Raw genomic sequence first — 19,347 nt, 5'->3', positions numbered from 1 at the left:
CAAAAGTTTCGGTGTCAAAAGTTACAAATTGCTCTTAATTATTCATTTCCTGACTCAACATACTCCCAATCTCGGCTTTCTATTTGTATTTTTTCTTCTTTAATTTTAATCTCGGAATTATTTTCTCTCCTGCGATAAAATTAAAATCACTGGAAATTCTTTATTACAGTCCCTGGTAAAGGAGCTTTTCACTTTCCTTCATTCCTCTCTTAAGAAAGGCTTTTAAAATTGAAAATATATCACTAATGCACTTTCCCTTAAATGCCAGGCATGTGTTTAAAATTCACACCGGGTATCTGGCAAATAAACCAGGAGGGATCGTGGCTTCTTGGGAGCCTCCAAAGCCACTTCATCTCCCAGCCATGCAATTGTCCTATTTTTCCCGCAGTCCAACCTTTCGCCAAACCAAACCGACTCACAGAACAGCCACCGACTAACCCGCCATTAATTTGAAACTGGCATCTTCCCTCTCTGTCACTGGAATCCGAAATTAAAGCAAACAGCATCGGATCGCGGGGAAATCTGGGGGTTTAAAGCCACGGAGTGTTGCGGGGAGCCCCGGCCCGGCTGGGCACGGACAGGGAAAGGGCCTGTCCGGGGGCTGACACGAGTCAGAATAAACTCTTGTTGTCTGAGGGCGGATGGGGAAAGTGTATATAGATCTGGTTCGGGAGGGAGCCTTCCTTTTGCACAGACAGGGCACGCAGCACAGGTACAGCCGCACATCGTCCCCTGCCCTCGGACTGGGGGTCCTGGCCCCCGCCCCACTGCCGGCACGGAGCTCTGCTCCCTTCGACTCCGGGGCTGCCTGGCATCCTCGCTCTGCTGCTCGGGCCGGCAGTATCCGTCCTGCCTTCTGAATGCCTCTCTAAGCCCGGTATCGGCCAGGGTGAAAAGGTGGACCGGGAGGAGGATCAGGTGAGAAAGGATGGTTGGGGAAGGAAGAATGGAGGGATGAGAAAAGACAGGAGAGGAAGGAGCCGGGCTCCAGTACTCACGGTGCATTGCTGAGAAGGGGTCTGCTTTGCAGTGCATATCCATGGGGAGGCAAAGGAAGGGGAAGAAATCGGCTGAAGCCGCCGTGTCGCCTCTAAAACTCAACTTCAAGACTTAGGGGAAAAAAATTAAAAAAAAAAAAAAAGGGAAAAAAGAAAAACAAAACAAAAAAGCACACGAGGAGAGGAGGGGAGCGGCGGGGTGCGCTGGGCCCCCTGCCCGGCGGAGCGGGCAGCGAAGTACTTTCCGGGGGGCGAGAGGGCTGCGCCGGCCTTGGGGGAGTCAGCAGAGTCCGTGGGAGCGAGGGACTGGCGGCGCCGGGGGGCAGGTGGGTGTCATGGCTGGGAGGGCTCAGAGCATCCCCGGCGGCGGGGAGGGGGTGCCGGAGCAAGGTGCGGCCGGCGGCCAGGCGGCAGAAGGCGCAGGAGGACGCGGCTCTCCCTCCTCCTCCTCCCGCGGTCCGGGGCTAGTTCATTTAAGTTCAAAGCAGAGTAGCAATCCCCGGGAAAGCGGCGAGCGGCGGGCGGGCGCGACCCCTCCTCTCGGCCGGGCGGTGGATCCGGCGCCCGGCGGACTTTCGCCCGAGGTGGGAAGTGCTTGCGAGGAGCCGGGGCCGGAGACTGGAGCCTCCGCTCCCGGTGTGTGTCTCTCTAAAAGCCGCAGCGCCCTCAGCCCCCCGCCCGCCTCCCCGGAGATGGATGACTTGTCAGACAAAGGCAATAGATTCCGACACTCTCTGATTCGCCAGCGCGCCGAGCCGAGCGCGGCCAGGAGAGGAGAGGGGAGAGGAGAGGAGAGAGAGGAGGGCCGGGCCGGCGGCGCTCGGCGCGGGGGGGGCCGTTGCCTGCGGGACCCGGCGGCGGGGGAGCCCCGGCCGCGCGCTCCGGAGCGCCCCGGGCTGTGCGTGTGCGGGGCGGCGGCGCCCCTGCCCGGCCCGCGGGAACGGACGTGAGCCCCGCTTTGTTGTCACTTGCGGCTCAGGATCCTTAACTCCCTTATTTAACACACGCACACACGCCTTCCTAGTTTCATCTCCCTTCTCACGCTCCGTTTTTTTTTTTTTTTTTACCGGAGACTTTTCTCGGGGTAAAGCGGAACAGGAGGGGGATTCGATACACATCAAGGCTTCCGTGGTGTGCGGCTTAGTGTGGGATTCGGACGGGGAGAGAAAGAAATAAAGGAAGTGAGGGAGAGAGAAGGAAAAGAAAAAGGAGAGAGACAGCCAGAGGAGAGCGAGATCAAGAGAGAAATGTATAAAGAAGGAAAAGAAAGAAAAAAAAAAATAAAGTAGAAGCCAGACAGACCGAGAGAAAGAAAGAACGAGACGGAGAACGAAAGAGCAAGCGAGCTTCTTGCACGTCTTTAAACCAAGAGGTTGGGCCCGTTTCAGTCATTGAAAAGTTTTCCTTCACATGCACTTGGGGAAATAAGAACAAATTCAATCTCACACTTTCCACATCTCTGCTGCTTTTTTCTCTCTCTCTCGTTTTGTTTTGTTTTGTTTTCTTTCTTTCTTTTTCTTTCTTTTTCTTTCCTTTTTTTTTTTTAATGCTAGAGTGGGATTTTAAAATTATTTCACAAATAAGTCTACTGCTAAAATAGACGTGGCTTTGACCTAGCAGAGCAATAGAGAGCAAGTAAGAAACACCTTCTTAGGGTAATAACTAGGGGCGAAGAGGCAAGACAGAAATTGCTGTGACCTCAATTTTGATTTTCAGTCTCGAGAGTTTACCATCACCTGAAATGTACTTCCTTCTCTTTTCCTGCTTCATCCTTCCCCATCCCTCTGCGTATCTGTCACAAAACAGCACCCCCCCCCCTTTTTTTTTCTAACCGCTTTAAGTAAAGAAGTCTCAGAGATTTTTATGAAATATTTTCCACTGTCTCATAAATCATTTTGGCACTTCAGCTGATGTTTTATCTTTCTCTCTCCCCTCTCTCTTTCCCTTGTGTGCAAAAAAAGGATGATTTGGAAAATAAAATTTTTTTGTTACGCCACCGGGGTTGCATAGAAGTGAGTCCTGGGTGACTGCGGGGCTGCGCTGCGGACAGGCTCGGCGGGCACGGCTGAGGCGGCCCTGCCCGCCCCTGGCAGCAACTCCTGCATAGGGCGAATTTTCCGTGGCAGTGGGGGGCTCTGAGCTGCCCGCTCAGAACCGGTGATCGCTGCCGCCCGCCTGGTGAAGGCGAAGGCGAAGGCACCGCTCCGTGCCGCCCGGGGAACTCCCGCCGCACGCTAAGTTGAGGGCGCCCGCTGCTCCCCGCGGGCCGCCCCGCTGCCGGGCCAGGGTGCCCTGCTCACCGTGGACGCGCCGCGGCTCCGACTCGCCGGCTCAGCTCGCCCACCCGCGCCGGGCCCGCGGCGCCCTCCGCCCACCCGCCGGGTCCCTCAGCAGCGTTCCCGCCCCGGGCCCCGGGCACGGCCCGCGCAGCGGCGGAGGGGGCGGCCGGCCTCAGGTGCGGGGCGGCGGCGCTGCCCACCGCGGCCTCTAGATGGAGCCCTCCGGTCGCTTGGCAGAGCGGGGAAGGGCCGGCGGCGGGCCCGGGCCGCCGCGATCCCTCCGGGGCTCCAGGCGCGGCACGGCACGGCAAGGCCCGGCACGGCAAGGCCCGGCACGGCAAGGCCCGGCGCGGCCCGCGCGCATCTGTCGGTGGGACAACGGTGGCTGTCGAGTCCCCCCGGCAGCAGAGTCTCCTGTTCGCGGCGGGGCCGGGAGCCCGCTTATCGCCGCTGCCGGGAGCCTCTCCCGCCACTCGGCGCCTTCCGCGTTGCCCGTGGCTGGAAACGGCCCTCTTACAGCTCTGTCCCACCGATCGGTCTAGGCCGCTTCTCCACTCCCAGAAGCCACCCCCACCCTTCCTCCCTTCCGTCCCAGGCAGCCCCGATTTCCCCGCGCCCTTGGGGCCGTGCTCAGGCACACAGCCGAGCCCTAGGGCAGAGCGGGAGGTGCGGGCGGGAGCCCCCGGCAGTGCCGGGTGGAAGGGAGCTCCCTGCGCCTGCACTAACACTTGGTGAGTTCATGGACCCTCTCTCAGAGATGCTCTGAGTCTTTGTAAGTGCCAATTGTACGGTGACGAGATAACAGCTTGGTGGTGGGCTGGGACAGCTGGCGAATCCCAAATCTCCTCTCGATAATGTAGTTTGCCTTAGTTTCCTCACTATTTTCCCGTATCACTGAGAAGAAAGAGAGGAATAACAGACTCGAGAAACACACAAAATGAGCACTCTTCGACACGAAGCCTGAGTCCCGCGACACGGAGGTAACCCGAGTCAACCAAGGAGCCCTGAGCCTGGTAGAACAAGACAGCTTTCTAAGGAGAGGGAAGGGAAGGGAAGGGAAGGGAAGGGAAGGGAAGGGAAGGGAAGGGAAGGGAAGGGAAGGGAAGGGAAGGGAAGGGAAGGGAAGGGAAGGGAAGGCTCTCTGCTTGCTGCCCCCTTCCCCCACCACACACACCACAATATCACCAGGTTCCCCTTCCCACACCAGACTTCCTGGAAGTATTGCTTTTTCAACATTTAAGTCCACTGAACAATTTCTGCCTGCGCAAATTAAAAATACTGGCCTGTCCCCGCACTCCTGGGCACTGCCGTGTGCCCTGAGGGACCCGGGGAGGCCAATACCACAGGCCTCTTTCCACTCCCATAGTTTCGCATCTCCCGAACCTGTTTCACTTCAAGAGCCCTAGGTGCTTATTTCCCTGTCCTACTTTAAATTAATTTCTTTTTTCTTTTCTTTTCTTTTCTTTTCTTTTCTTTTCTTTTCTTTTCTTTTCTTTTCTTTTCTTTTCTTTTCTTTTTTTTCTTTCTTCTCTTCTCTTCTCTTCTCTTCTCTTCTCTTCTCTTCTCTTCTCTTCTCTTCTCTTCTCTTCTCTTCTCTTCTCTTCTCTTCTCTTCTTTCTCTTCTCTTCTCTTCTCTTTTTTCCTTTCCTTTCCTTTCTTTCCTTTTTTCCTCTCCCGCTTTTATTTCTTTTTCTCAAAGAGGATCTGATGATCTCCCCCTTCTTCTCTAACCCAGCCTTCTTTCCCCCCCCCCAGCTAGAAACATTTACACTTCAAAAGAGGCGGCCGCCTCTCTGCGGAAATTTCAAGAAAAATAAACTTTTTGGGGGAGTTGCAGTGATAGCCATCTTTCGATCTGCTTCATTAGCCGGCTTTCTCCAGCTGATCAAGTCGAAATCTTCTCCATTGATCCTGTTTCCCACCCTTGGCTCCAATACACATAACCTCGAGAGCCCTGTCAGCTTCCTTCCGAAGTCCTTTGAGTTCTCCCGTGCTGCCTTGGCTTCGCTAACTTGCTGCCTCGCCTTGTCCCTGGGAACCAGGTTCTACAGACCCTGCTCTCGGAAACTGCTCCCCCTGCTCCGCTGCCCGCTCGGGAAGGGCGCTGTGCCCCGGAACAATAGGGGTCGGGTGGCAGGGGGAGCCTCTCGGAGGGGTCAGGCCTGGAGCAAACAGTTTTGCCTGCGATCGCATTTGGCTCCAGAGCCAGGACTTGAGCCCGCGTTGGTTCCCTGTTTTCTACGGGTTGTCTGTAGCCAATTATGCTGGCAAACAGCTAAGCGCGACCGATGGCCGTAGGATTGGGATGGAGTGCTGCAGAGATAAAAGTTTTGAATTTGTACGACATGGAGGTGCCGCTAAGTTCTCGGCTCCACACCCCGCCTGCCTTCTTCCTCCCCTTGTCAAGTGCGCAAACGCTTATAGCCTAAATGTTGGTAGTTTGGAGGTGGTTTAGCTCAGCCCTTAATATTCTCAGCACCATATTTATGAATTCACAGAATAAGTCTACGCTGACCTTCTATATGTGTTTTTCTGACACATAGTATCTGCATCAACTAATTAACCCTCTCATGAGAAAGTCGGTGGCGAAATCCCTATCTGTGAAAAGATAAAGAGCAAAAAAAAAAAAAAAATTATAACACAGTCCCCCAAAGATGTGAGCATTTAAGGGAGGAAGTCAGCACGTGAGTGTCAGAGGGATCTTCAAGGATGGGTACGCTTTGATAAAACATTCCCGGACGACTTTTGGGGTGCTTTGTCTGAGAACAGGATGATTACTGGCTTGAGATTTCCCGATGCCTCTCGCCAACGAGCACCCAGATGAAAGGGGTATCTACACCTTCACTGTAGGGGTGCTGTGATCTGATCTTCCTGGGGGAGCGGGCGGTGGGGCAGGGCGGAGGTGCCGAGCAGTAGCGTGAAGATATGGAAACAGGATCGAAGCTGTCTGAGAGGATTTCCGAGGGTCGCGTAGGGCCAGGCAGGGCCGAGCAGGGTGGGGGGAGGCAGCCAGCATCCAGCCGCTTCTCCCCGTCCCCTATAGCCGTTCTGCCCAGGAGACCCAAAATTGCTCTTGGTGGCCGAGTTTAGCAAATAAACAGAAAGTTAGGTTTAAAATGAACAATTAATAGGACAGAGAGAGCGAAAAGAATAAAAGACCCCCATCCTTCCCCTCCCCCTGTGTCTCTGAGCCCCTCTTCCCCTCTCCCTCTCTCTCCCCTTCTAAGCACCTCTGGTCACGTTGGAGGATGAGTTTTTGGAGAGCTTCTGGTACAATATGGAGCACCACGGGCTGCAATTTCACACTCCACAGCACATTCCCCCTAAAGCTACTTTCTTTTTTTCCCATCTAAGACCCCCTCATGTCTCCCCCTCTCTCTTTCTCTAGCTCTTTTGTGAGCCATGGGTGGGTTGCATGTCTGGGGGACGCCGGGGCCGTGAGGAGGCCGGCGGCCGGGCCCTGCCAGCGGGGCGGGTGCGTGTGTGCACCGGGGGGGCCGCGCTCCCCCCTCGCCCTGCCTGCTGCTGGCTTTTCCCTTCTCTGCATTTGTTTGCCCTGAATGGTAATAGCCCACGTGTGCTGCTCTTTATTCAGTCACCGACACTTTAACCTCTCCTCTTTACAAGAGAGCGTTTGCCACAAAAACGAGACAAGCCGAAGACCTTTTGCAGCCTCATTGAGGGGGAAAAAAAAAAAGGAATAAAAAGAAAAAAAAAAAAAAAAGGAAAGAAAGAAAGAAATAGTGGAAGGGGGGAGAGCCAACAATGTGAAGAGACACTTCTGCAACAAAGCCGCCTCTTAGCGCACCGGGGCGGCCAGAGCTGGGGCGAGTCTCCAAGCCTCCAGGGCCACAGACATATGGGGACAGGGGCGGCCTCAACACAGGCCGCCCCAACCTGCCCCCTCCCACCCTAAGCAGGCAGGCAGGCAGGGGGCACACGGCTCCCAGCATCGAGCTGGGGCCTCGGTCCGTCTCTGCCCCTGAACCTCGCACCCAGCCCGGACTGGGGGAGCCCCGGCTGCAAGCGGGGTCCCCAGACCTGTCTCCCGTCGAGGCGGCCTCCGCGGGCCGGCTTCGCCCGCTCGCCACAAAACTCCTGCCACCGATCTCTCCTTTTGTCTGTCCCGCAGTCCCAGAGCCCCTCCGGTCGTCTGCCTGCTCATTTCTTTGCCCCGGAGCGGCAAAGCGGGGCTGAAGGCAGGGGAGTTTCGTGATGCTCCTCTGACCCAAAACCGAACTGGCCCAGATGTGAGCCCTGCCTCTTTCGTGATAGGAGACTGTGCCACTGGCAAGGCCCAGCTGTCTCTTGCCTGTGCCCTGGCCTGCCGCTGGGGTAGAGGCGTGGGAGCCCCCCTCTACTGCCTCCTCTCCCCCATGCTGGCAATGTCTTTTTTTTTTTTTCCCTCTAATTTCTCCATAAAACTCCCGATGAGTGAATTAGACGCTTATTAAAGTCTCCTTTTAATCAGCAGTAGTGGGAGATCCTCCCTCCCTCTATCTGCCCGTCCAAGGTTAGTTTGCCTCAGGGCGATTTGCAAATGTTAGGATTTACAGTTATCACACGCAAAAACATTTATATAACCCCTAACTATAATACACCCATAAAAACGGGGAGGCAGCGAAAACTGCTGCGGATCAGCGAAAAACCCTATGGCTTGCCCATTAAAGTCCCCGGAAAGGGTAATTCCAGCAGTCAGAGGGGCCAAAGTGTGGTAATGACTGCCTGAGATTCACGTCTCCAAAAGTGATCGCACAAAGACACCCGCCGGGGAGAGGGGCGACCACTCCGCTTCGCTCCACTCCCTCTGCAGGGCCGGCGGGGGAAGTTGGAAGCAGACTTCTTCACACATGTATTAGAAAGTGATAGATATGCCTCGAGACTGACTTCCTTCCTTCCTTCCTTCCTTCCTTCCTTCCTTCCTTCCTTCCTTCCTTCCTTCCTTCCTTCCTTCCTTCCTTCCTTCCTTCCTTCCCAGCCAAGGTGAGCCCGAACAATTTCTATACACACACAAATCCACCTCCCCATAGAAAGTTGCCCCAGTTGCGTTTCTGGCAGCGCTTCCCAAGCCGTGTTGTGAGCCCTGCCTCTGCCCCCCGCTTCCCTCCGCCGCGGACGGCTCTCCGGTCCGATGGGATGCGCCGCGAGCTGGGTCGGGGAAGGCAGGCTCGTTTCCACCGCTAAACAAAGGCTGGAAACGCACCAACAAAGGACCTGGCGCGGCCCCTCCGCCCCGTGCGAGAGCCGCAGGTGAGGGCTGGGGCTTGCCCGGCCGGGCGCGGGGGGTCCTGCTTGCGGAGCAGTGCTTGAATCGGCGGCGGGGGGGAAGACGCGAGTCTGCAGGGCTTCAGGAGAAGCTGGTCGTAAGTTGGTGAGGAAACTTTCTCCTCCCTTCCCCTCTTTGTGGGAAAGCCGGGAAAACAGGGGAATTTAGCTCTCTCTCCTCCTGCCCTATTCGCAAAGAGGGGCTCGCTCTTCCCTTTTCCATGGCTGGGAGCCACCAAAGCTCAAGTTAGGCGCCTAATTAAAAAAAAAGTGCCAGGAAAACTCATGTGTCTTTAACATCAGCTGTTAATAGTTTTGGAGTTTACTGCCTCTGAGGAGGAAGACACAGAGGGAGAGCCAGAGGGATGAGGTGTACGGAGAAACGGAGGGGCTGAAAGAAGTGGGGGGTCTCAGCGTAGTGAAGGAAGAAAAGGAGAGATTAAAGGAAGGGTGGGGGGAACGGAGAATTCTAACTTATAAAAAGGAGCTGGAAGGTAGAGGGGGCGGGGAACGACTGAACTGTGAGCCAACACCAAATCTCTCCAATTTCCCTGGCTGCCCTAGCTGGGCAGCTCGGGCGGGATGCGGAGTCAGGGAGCAACTGTGCGGGCGCGGGAGAGTGGCACGCAGAGAGGAGACAGGACGAGCGGATCTGGGATGGAGGGATGGACAGAGGGCGGGAGGTTTCCTGAGCACGGAGCGTTCTTCCCGGGCGCCTGCCTTTCCTTCTCCTCACTCGGACCCTGGTACTTTCCTTCTTCCTCTCCTCTCTAAGGTTTGCAAACCAAACGTCACCAGTCAATACGAACCCCGGCTCTGTGGGTGCGTGTGTGCGTGTGTGTGCGTGTGTGAGCGTGGTTGTTGATCCTGACCTTCTGGACTTCAAAAATCTGCCTCTTCTGACTCCCTCCCAGCCTGTAAGTTCAGAATTACAACCTTCTACATCTATGCAAACTTTTATTTGTCGGAGAATTCCTTTCTCTGGGAGAAAGATAAATTGTCACCATGTGAACAGCTAATTTCTGACACATGGGGCTTTACCCCTCCCCCAGCGTGGGGAAAAATATCTCCCGTGGATGTCTTTAAACTGTGCACAGTCCATAACTTTGGCAATGTATATATAGTATTCTTTCTACAAGGCAGTTTTCAGGGTTAGGGGAGGTGGTTGCATTCTGCTAAATGGATCCTCTGTGGTGAGTGCAGATTTATGCCCAGTTTTGATTTATAATTAAATTAGCTTCTAATTTGCAATATGTGTGTCTGTGTTTAAAATGTATCTAATCTGCGGAATTGAGGACTGGGGCACTTTAAATGAAAATCTACCTTTCGCCCCAAGGGTTTCTTTATGAAGGGATAGCCGGGAGGGCAGCGTGCAGCAGGAAAGTGAGGCTGTAATTTCCATTAGGAGATGTCAATCAATCTTCCTTTTCAATACATCAATTAATAAATCCGATTGGTGCTGCGGGCTGCTCCCCAGCCCGGGGCACTCTTTTCGGCCGGATGGGGAAGTGTGATGGGAAGGCAAACTTTGGCAGGGAAGTCCCCGCAGGCAGAGCCCGACCCGACCCGCCCTCCCCCCCTCCCCTTCTCCCCCGCTCCGGCCCTGCGCGGGGCTCCGGGACCGGCTCCAGCCTCGGCGCGGCGCTGGGGGCGGCAGGCGAAGCCGGCGGGACTCCCTCCGTCGGCTCTCGGGGTTTGGCAGAACTAAATTGACACAACTTGGTGAGATACGGTCAATTTTTTTTCGCCCCCGAGGTGGGGGTGTGCACACGCGGTTAGCTCCGGGCCTGAGACCCCCGGTCTTAGTTGATTTATATTTAGGCTGCATTTATTTAAGCGACCCTCCCCCACCGTCCCACCCCACGCAGCTCTAACCCGGGCAATAAAATCATCGGTTTGATTGGTTATTTTCCAACGGAACTGCAGCACCTAGCTTTAATTTTTCACAATTAAAAAGCGGTCGGGATGGTGGGGAACTCCTTCAGCCTGACAGCTTGCCCTAGCTCTCCCTGCTGTTAGCGTACGCTCCGCACCTAGAAATTACCGGGGAAATGGGGGGAAGGGGGTATTTCTTTATTACTTTTTTTTTTTTTTTTAACGGGCAAATACAATAATGCCTCTAATTTAGCAATTACACCGATTCTCCTTTATTTTCAAGTGGCGCTGGTCGTTCAGCAGAATGTCAACGTGGTGGGCAGGCGGGTGGAAGCCCGAGAACAGCCCAATGCCCACTTGGGGGAAGTCGGCCCGGCGGGAGCAGGGCAGGTGTGTGGAAGGAGGACAGGGCAGCAGCGAGGGCCTCCCGTTGGGTCTCTGCTCTTAGAGCTTCACTGTCAGGAAAACCGGACAAACAAAACTAATTCAATGTGTCGCCTCTCCCTGACAGAACACACACGGTATTTTAGAGAAATTCAGCTACAGAAAGGGCTGACTTTCCTGAATCCACGACCAATGTAAAATAAGACGCTCAGAAGGAGGGAGAATATCCTCAAACTACTCCGTAGCCATCGTCATCATCATCATGTCCGTTTGATTTAAAAACAGCATGATAGGGAGCACACTCTCATTGAACGCTGTCTCCTCAGCTTTCTTTTTTCCCCTCAACCACACCACTTTGTGCCCTCAGATTTGCTGGCTGCTGCTGCCGCTTTCAGTTGCTCGACACAAGCAGTGTTTTGCATGTCTCCAGCGAGAGGGGCAACGCTGGGTGAACAGAGGGCTGCGAGTGGGAGCACTGGGCTGCGGGGCTGAACTTCGGGAAGGAATGAAGTAAAAAGAAGAGAGAGAATGAGACAGTCTCCCAGGCAGCTCGATCCCATTAGCTCCGTCCTTGGGTTGCATATTTATACGGTCTAGGAGGTGAACAGATGGACTATCAATTTAATTCCATCTTCAACACCATCAGAGATTGATTTTCTACTCGCTTTTAATTTTGCCATAATTAATTAGATCATTACAACTGTTTTCTATTGATCTCCCTATTTAAACCTCAGATGCAAAGGGACTTCGGTAGATCCTTTAAAAACACAGAAGGGAAAAGGAACAGAGGGGTTTGCAAACTTTCTGAAATTTTTTTTTTCAGTTTTGACTTAGAAGATTTTCTGTGCAAAATAGCGAAAAAGCCCCTCTGTGGCCTTTTCTTTTAGGAGGCCTTTTTCGTTGCCTTTGTAATTTCCCTTTACGTTTTGGTGAATCTTCGTCATATTTATATATAGTATACAGCATATGTAATAGATTTAATTGGTTCGATTATGAAAACATAAGCTTGCACGTGTATATGCATATATATATATTCACACACAACGTGTTTAATATTGAGATTTACAGAGGTGGTGCATGCACATTTATATAAGGGGAAACTATCGACAGAAGAGATGTGGTTTTCTGAAGGGCGAATATTTTTATTTGCCTCCCGTACGTGTCTCTCTGTGCACTTGAATCCCTCTCTAGGTGGGGGATATTTCACCCTGCGGCTCCACCAGAAATGACAAAGGAAAACCGGCGCTGCCAGCTCCGGTTCCTAGCCTCGGTTCCCAGCGCCCGCTGCAGCCTTTCTTTTCCAAGCCTCCCCTGCAGCAAACGACTGGCAGCCGGGGCAACAACACGGCTCTGTGCTGGCAGTCTGTGAGGTTTGTATTTTAAGCCTCTATGTCCTTTTCTCCCCCAAAATCCCTAAATTAAAAGCTCTGTTTATATACTTAATTTGGGGGAACTAAACCGCGTAATTGTGCTTTTAACCGCGAGCGGCAGCGCCGAGGAAAACCTCTCCGGCGGGGTTTGTTTGAAGCTTTGTTTGCAAATCATAAAATTGCTCACTGGGAGACGGGGGCGATCCGGAGACGCGTCCGTCGGCGGGGCAGGTTTGGGGGCTCAGAGGCAGCCTCCGCTCGGGGGCGACGCAGTCCCGGCCCCCTCCCGCCGCAGCCCCGCGCTTCGGCTCCGCAGAGCCCGGGCAAGGCGCTGAGCTGCCCGAGGGGCCCGAGGTGGGGACAGCGCAGATCCAGAGCCAGCACAGAGAGCAAAGTTTCCCGAGGTGGGGAGGGAGTCGGTGGAGGAAGAGTTCAAGCAATGCCCTGAACTTTCTGCGGACGGGAGGGACCTCCGGGATCGGGGCAAATCCACAAAAACCGGTGGCGGGGGCTGGCGCGGCCGCCCGGGGCGCCTGGAGGGTGGCGAGGCAGAGCGGCCGGGTCCGCTGGCGGCCGGGCCGGGAGGGAAGGGATCGGGGCTCGGCCCGGCTCTCGCTCGCGTCTGGGGGCTCCGCTGCGGGTCCTTGGGAAGCTCCCACGGTAAACACGGTGGGAACCCAGCCATTCGAGGGGTGCTGGAGCGGGCACCCGTAAGGAAAAGGGGTATTTATCAGGTGAGATAGCAAGTGTTAGAGGGGGACCTGGCGAGCCGAGGAGGGTGTGTGTGGAGGAGAGCAGAGGCAGGCTGCCTCCTGCCAAAGGAGGGAGTTGGGGGTGACGGTCTCATCCCTCCCTGCTGAATATTCAGCGCCCCTCCCGCCTTACCTGCTCTCCCTGAGCTCTGAGCCATGGCTCCTCTGCCTAATGGCCCGTCTCCCCGGGACGGCTGCAAGCCAGTAGATCCGCCGCGGCCTTTTCTTCGCTTCTCTCCTCCCCGCTTGGGTGTCTTGCTTTCCCCCGCTGACTTTCGAGATCTAGGCGCAACCACCCAAAACTAAACGGTTTAGATAACAGCACACACACACCAGAGCACCACCACCACCAAAAAAAACAACAAAAAACCAAACCAAATAGCCAGCCACAGAGAAAGAAACGCCGCTCTACTGAGCCGGGACAGGCTAAAAGGAGGGGAAAATAAATAACAATCAAAGCAAATGCAGCGCTGCTGCTTATAAAAGTGGAGAGGGACTCACCTGCTCCAGTCTACCAGGGCCGTGCAGCCAGGGAGGAAAGGGGCTGGGGGGGTCCCGCGGGGATCCTGCGGGAGGGGGAGACAACGCCTGGACTTTGAATTTGCTTCCCCTTGCCCCCCTCCCTCAAGCTGGCTACCTGTAGGGAAGTCTTGTTGCAACAACAGATTAATTTGTTGTCTTATTACCATAAAAATGTGCTCGGAGAGGCGCTGGCAAGGGAGAGGGGGACGCGGGACAGAGGAGGAACTTCCTCCAAGTTGAAAAGGGAGGCGGTGGGCTCAGGCTGAGGGGGGAGCACGTCGGGGACGGGGCGGAGGATTGGTCTGGACGGTGGCGCAGCCCACCCGGGAGCTGGCAGCTCTCAGCTCGGGGGTCCGGGCAGACTCCATGTGGGGTGGCAGGGGACAGGGACTCCGCCGTTTAGTTTGGAGACGACGGAAGGCAATCCCGTGAAGTCTGCCTCTGTGAGCACCTAGCTTTTTGCCTCTGAGAGATTATCTATCAGTCCGTCCATCCATCCATCCATCCATCCATCCATCCATCCATCCATCCATCCCTCCATTTATCTGTCCGCTGGTCTCTTTTCTTGCTCTTACCACCGCATTTTGGTAAAGGCTTCGCGACTGAAAATAAATAAATAATAAATAGAACAAAGCTCCAAAGAAAACAAGAAAAATTCACAGTGCTAAAGACATCACTGAACGAATATTTTTCTTTCTCTCTTTCTACTCCCCCCCTTCTATCTCCCCATTGATTGAAAGTCTCTCTCAGCTCCAACAAGGAGTCCCAGGAAAAATGAACCATTCTGCTATCGATTCTTCATTAAAATTACATTTCTGCATTTGCTAAATTGGTTTTAAAAAGCTTCCCCTGTTATTATTGTCTTGTCAGAGCTGGCGGTGCTGGGCAAACAGTATTTAAAAGCGTGGGACCTCTCCAAGATGAGGCAGTTGGGGGTTATGTGTGTGCATGTGTTTCTTTTTCTAAAGTGTTTAGGAAAATGTTAACACGCGGACTGGCGAAAAGCATGCCCCAGACAAGTGGAGAATTGTAAAAATAAGGAAGGCGGAGGGAACGCTTTCCTTCAGATCACTTAAAAACTATCGATTGTCTCTTCAAGCAGAGAAAAAAAGTTTCATTTTAAATATTAAAATGGGGCACCAAAAGTCAATAATTGCAGCAACGAGTATTTGCCTCAGACGCCGTCTCCAGCCCGGTCTGCAGCAGCCGCCGGATCTGTCTGGAGCGGCTCCTCACCTCCCTGCAGCTCGAGCCCTGCTCGTAGCCTCACGCTCCTGCCGCGCTGAAACGCGCTTCCTCGGTGAGATGTTTAAATAAGCCCAGCTAACCCTGACACATGCACCAGAGTCCTCCGACCTAACCCCAACAAGCCCCACGGAATCCCCGTCCTCCCTCCCCAAACTGGTGTGGGAGAAACCCAGAAGGGACTCTGGGAGATTTACTTTGAATTCTGCAAATCTCTCTCGAAAGAGCAGGGAAGCAGAAATGTCTTCCTGATGTGTTTATCCCCTAATCAGTTCATTAGTTATAAACAACATGACATTAGAAGTTAGGAGGCAGTTGATATTAATTTTTATTTAACTAGTTGATGTTTAATCCGTCACGCCAGACTGCTTAGAGAGAGCTGCCTGACACAAACCAGTTAGAACTTCATACACCGCGATGATCGGTCGGGCATTGGGACAAACAAACGGCGGCGGGGGGGGGGCGAGGGGCAGGGAAACAGAAGGGAAGGGAGTAAGGGGGAGAGGGGCAAACCCGACAAAGAGGGGAAAAGCAGCAAAAGAGACTGGAAAATTCCCCCTTTCCCAGATAAAAGTGTTTGTGTGAATCGGCAGAGAGGGGAAGGAGGGGGCGGACAAAGCATGAAAAATATCGTCAGGAGGCTGAGCCGAGCGGGCCGAGAAAGGCAGGTGCCCATGCCAGGCACCCCTGTGGGCGATGGGGCGGCTCGGCGGGCGACCCGGGGACTTAGGGCGAGCTGGGCGATCGGGCCGGGGCTGCCCGGGGGTGCAGCCCCTCCGGGAAACGGCAGGGGAGACGTGCGGCTGCGCGCCGTCGGGCAGAGCGGGGGACACCGCCGAGAGAATCCTCTCTTAATTAAAAGGGGCACAGGTTAATTAGCACGAGGCTGGCCAAGGGAAAACAGCAACACATGGTGGGGCCGGGATAAACGGGACCCGGACTTTTCCCGGCTTCCCGGGCTGTAGCAGTCCTCTTCGATGTCAGACTGCGACCCTTAACCAAGGAGCGCAGGTGCTGCTACAGATAAAAGGAGTGAACCATTATGGGTACCTTTGCGGACTCACGTCTCTTCCCACCTTAAAGCTGTGCTGAAGTATTATCTAACTCGAGTCTGGAATTATAGACTTCCATGTGAAAATTTTTTATTTCTCCCCTTGCAGCAAACTGGTGTCCCACAAATGATTACAGTGTACCTGTTTGGCTCTACACCATCTTTATATACGCGAATCTCTGCTCTTTACCCACCGACCCTTCCGGCACCTTGGACGCCCACCCCGCCTTTTGCTCCCGAGAGGAGCACCAAGCATTATCCCAACACCTCCCCCTTCCGTGGCGGGACCCCCGACGTTTGTTCCCCCGCTTGAGTGCAGCTGTGCACCCACCGTGTGCCCTTTCGCTCAGCACTATTCAGAATGTGCTAATGCGAGCTATTTTAACTATATCTGCATGTATTTCACAGTTAAAACATTTCTTGGAGAGCCAGGAAAACCCTCGGCAGCAGCTTGGTGCGTTGCTTGCCCTGGACGGCTGTTTCTCCGTGCGACAGTAGCCGCGCGACTGTTGACTACAGGGAAAGTGTTCTACGACACATATTTTAATATCAATTTCCATATTAATCAATCACCCCGAACATCTATCTGCGGGATAAAGGAAATAGTTTGCATTCCGAAGAAAATTGCCTGCTTTCCTGCAGTTAATAGTTAACTCTGGAATAGAAAGTTCCCAGGGAAATGCGGAGGCAGAGGGAGCGCGGCTCTCCCTGCTCCCAGCCAGCACCGGCAGCCGCTTCCCCCCGGCCGCGGCCACTCGTACCACTCGGGAAAATCTCCCCGCTCCTCTGCTGCGGGCTCGGGCTCCGGCTGCGGCTGCCTGCGCCTTTTAGGAGAGAAACTAGGACGGAGTGTTTTAAGGAATAACTCCTGATGGGGCTGTGATATGCAAAAGGGAGGCAGGCAGGCTCTTTTCCCATAGTCCGAGACAGAAAGTGGTGCAACAGGTAATAGGGCAGATACTAGCGATACGGGGACGCTTTCCAACGGCGAGGGGAAATGTACATTTTTTGGCTGTTTGGCTTGAGAGCATCGTAAGGAAATGGGTGCCTCTCCCTTTGTCCGATGTCTCCTCTTCCTTTCTCTGAGGCAGGGTGTGCTTTGAAGGGTGGAGAGGATAGTAAAAAGAGACCTGCAGAGAAACCGGCAAGGGAGACGCAAGGATAGAGGCGAGGCTGGACCCCTGCCGGGGGCTTCAGCTCTCGGAGACCGGTCCCTGCGGCTCGGCAGGCCAGCAGCCATGCACGAGAAGACCCAGCTCTTTCCCGAGAGTTTCGGGGTGACTTCAGAGGTGCGGGATATCCGTGTCGCTGCCGCTCTGCCCCGCACTATTGCCCTAGTGTTGGGCTGACCACCTGGTGCATTTTGGTGGTGATGGCTGAACGGGGGAGGACAAAGGGAGAGGTGACAGAAGCAGAGCAAGGACTGGGCCTCTGCTCTGTTTCGGGGCTGTCCATAGAGGCTGTGAGATGAGCAGGAGCACTTCGAGCCACCAACGTTGGAGGGATGCTGCTGGCACGTGGAAAGGCTGCTTTTTCCGTTGCTGAGCTGGTGTCAGAGCAGCGGAGTGGGAAGGGGTTTGCGAGAAGTTTGGGGTGGGTGGCTTGAGTGCCTGGGGGGCGGTGGTTTAGCGCTATCGTGGGATGGAATCCAACCCGGCCGCCCTCGGGACGCAACCGCAGGGGCTATCGCTGTGCTCGGGTCTCTCCGGCTGGGTGTCGGGGTGCTGGAGGGGGTGGGAGGGGGGCGGGCGGCATGGAGCCGAGGTAGCTGCGCCAGGCGACGTCGGTGCAGCGGCCTTGGCGTGAAGCTGCTGACCGGGACGTGGCGCAGGAAAGACTGGGCTGAGCGGGCGTCCCGGTGGCGCCCCGAGGCACCAAGGGGCCGATTGCGGGAAGCCGGGTCCCCCGCCAACATCAAGCCGGGAGCTCCTGCACCGGCTCGGGGGCAGCCGGGAGAGGGGCACAGCTCCGCTGGCCCGGGGTTCCGGCGCCCCAGCAGCAGGGCGGCCCCGGCCCCGTTCCCGGCGGGGCGGGCGGGCCGCGCGTCCCGCCAGAGGGGGCAGTGCAGATCGGCGGTGCCGGGCACGGGGCTCCGGCCTCGGCCCGGCCAGGGGCTTCTGCCCCAGCGCCGGAGCCGGGGAGTGTTAATCCCTCACTGCCCTGTAGTGACGTTTAGATTCAAAAGCACTGCTCAAAATGTTTCCACAGCCCCGGCTGGTGGTCCCGGCCGGAGACGGCGGCTGGCAAAACCAGGCGAAGTCTCCCAGGGTCCGGGCTACTGCACCCCTGAGCGGGGCTGGGGGCGGGCCGGCGGCCGGGCAGGCGGGAATGCTCTCCCGGGATTTGGGGACAAGTCGGTGTGATCGCTTATTCTTTCTCCAGGTGGCTCAACACAAGTTTCTATCTCAAGGAATGGGACCCGACAGCCAGACGGCCTGCGGGCGCCCTGTGCTTAGGGACAGCGTTGGTCCGCAGGGGCCGGGGAGATGTCCCGGGGCTTGGGTAATCTGGAGTGTCCCAATGTGGATTAGGGTAGGAATGAGGGAGGGGCACAGGTAGGCGAGGGCCTTTCGCTCGCCGTTGCCAGAACTGGAGAAAAAGGAAAGGAAAAATGGAAGGTCACGTAAAAACCATGAGAGACTGGGGACGGAAAACGCACCCGGTGCCAATGTGCAAAAGAAGGCGAAAGTAAAAGAAGCATGGAACTAAGTGAGAAGATGGAAATCAGGATGAATGGGTGGACAGACAGACATTGATATTTACTAATATTAGAGAAAAAGTATGAATAAAGAAGGGGACATTAAATTTGATGATGAAAGGGGGATGGATGGATGGATGGATGGATGGATAGAAAGAAAGAATAGGCAAAAAAATATAGAAAATATGACAGGAGGCAAACAAACCCCCCACCTTTCTCGCGTTTGTGGACAGAAAGAAGTGAGTGAGGGGGCAAAGGAAGAGAAAGGATAGGAGAGGAAAGGAGAAAAGGAAAAGGAAAAGGAAAAGGAAAAGGAAAAGGAAAAGGAAAAGGAAAAGGAAAAGGAAAAGGAAAAGGAAAAGGAAAAGGAAAAGGAAAAGGAAAAGAAGGAAGAGGAGAAGAGAAGAGAAGAGAAGAGAAGAGAAGAGAAGAGAAGAGAAGAGAAGAGAAGAGAAGAGAAGAGAGAAGTAAAGAAAAAAGAGGTTTTTAAGAGCCGTCAAACAGTTGGTAGACATGAGAATTAGAACAGAAAAGCTGAAACATTTATGGCAGCCTGCGCCGAGGTGATTTCCCCATTGGCATTTTATGGAGCTCCTAAATCTCAGCTTAACGCTGTTTTGAGCTGTAAGAATTATTTTCCACAGCACTTTTCTCTTTTAGGTTCACTTCCAGTTTCCATCGTGAGTCCCCTGGAGCAGGCAGAGCAGCGGCCCCCCGAGCAAGCGCCTCCCGACGGGCAGAGGGCAGCGGGTGCTGGCCCTTCCGCACCGGGGGGAACTCGGCAACTCCCGGCTCTCCAGCCCTGGCGACCCTCGGCAGCCCGCGGGTCTCAGGGGGTAGCAGCAGGAGCGGCTCGCAGCTGCCTCGCAGGCGCCGGTGCGGGCCGGTGCGTAGAAGCAACAGTTCCC

The 19,347-nt window shown here is 54.8% G+C and overlaps 1 protein-coding gene across 15 annotated transcripts in view; it reads right to left on the bottom strand.

The window, feature by feature from the left end:
• Positions 1–13,959, bottom strand: part of PAX2 (paired box 2) — a 97,716-nt gene extending 83,757 nt beyond the window's left edge. For 3 of the 15 annotated variants that reach the window (XM_085065415.1, XM_085065426.1, XM_085065425.1), the window contains exons 1-2: positions 13,425–13,955; positions 13,057–13,205 (exon numbers count right to left, since the gene is read on the bottom strand). In XM_085065415.1, the coding sequence (XP_084921541.1) occupies positions 13,057–13,205; positions 13,425–13,612 (337 nt within the window). In that variant the 5' untranslated portion in view covers positions 13,613–13,955. Of the gene's footprint in view, positions 1–998; positions 3,304–13,056; positions 13,321–13,424 lie in introns of those variants that run through there. The other 12 variants (XM_085065424.1, XM_085065420.1, XM_085065429.1 and 9 more) reach the window with 8 other exon arrangements.
• Between the last annotated feature and the right edge of the window lie 5,388 nt (positions 13,960–19,347).

The sequence above is a fragment of the Lichenostomus cassidix genome, chromosome 6, assembly GCF_008360975.1.
Source record: "Lichenostomus cassidix isolate B80296 chromosome 6, HeHo_3.0, whole genome shotgun sequence".
In the NCBI taxonomy this organism is placed as follows: Eukaryota; Metazoa; Chordata; class Aves; order Passeriformes; family Meliphagidae; genus Lichenostomus; species Lichenostomus cassidix.
This window is presented reverse-complemented; position numbering and strand designations above follow the sequence as displayed.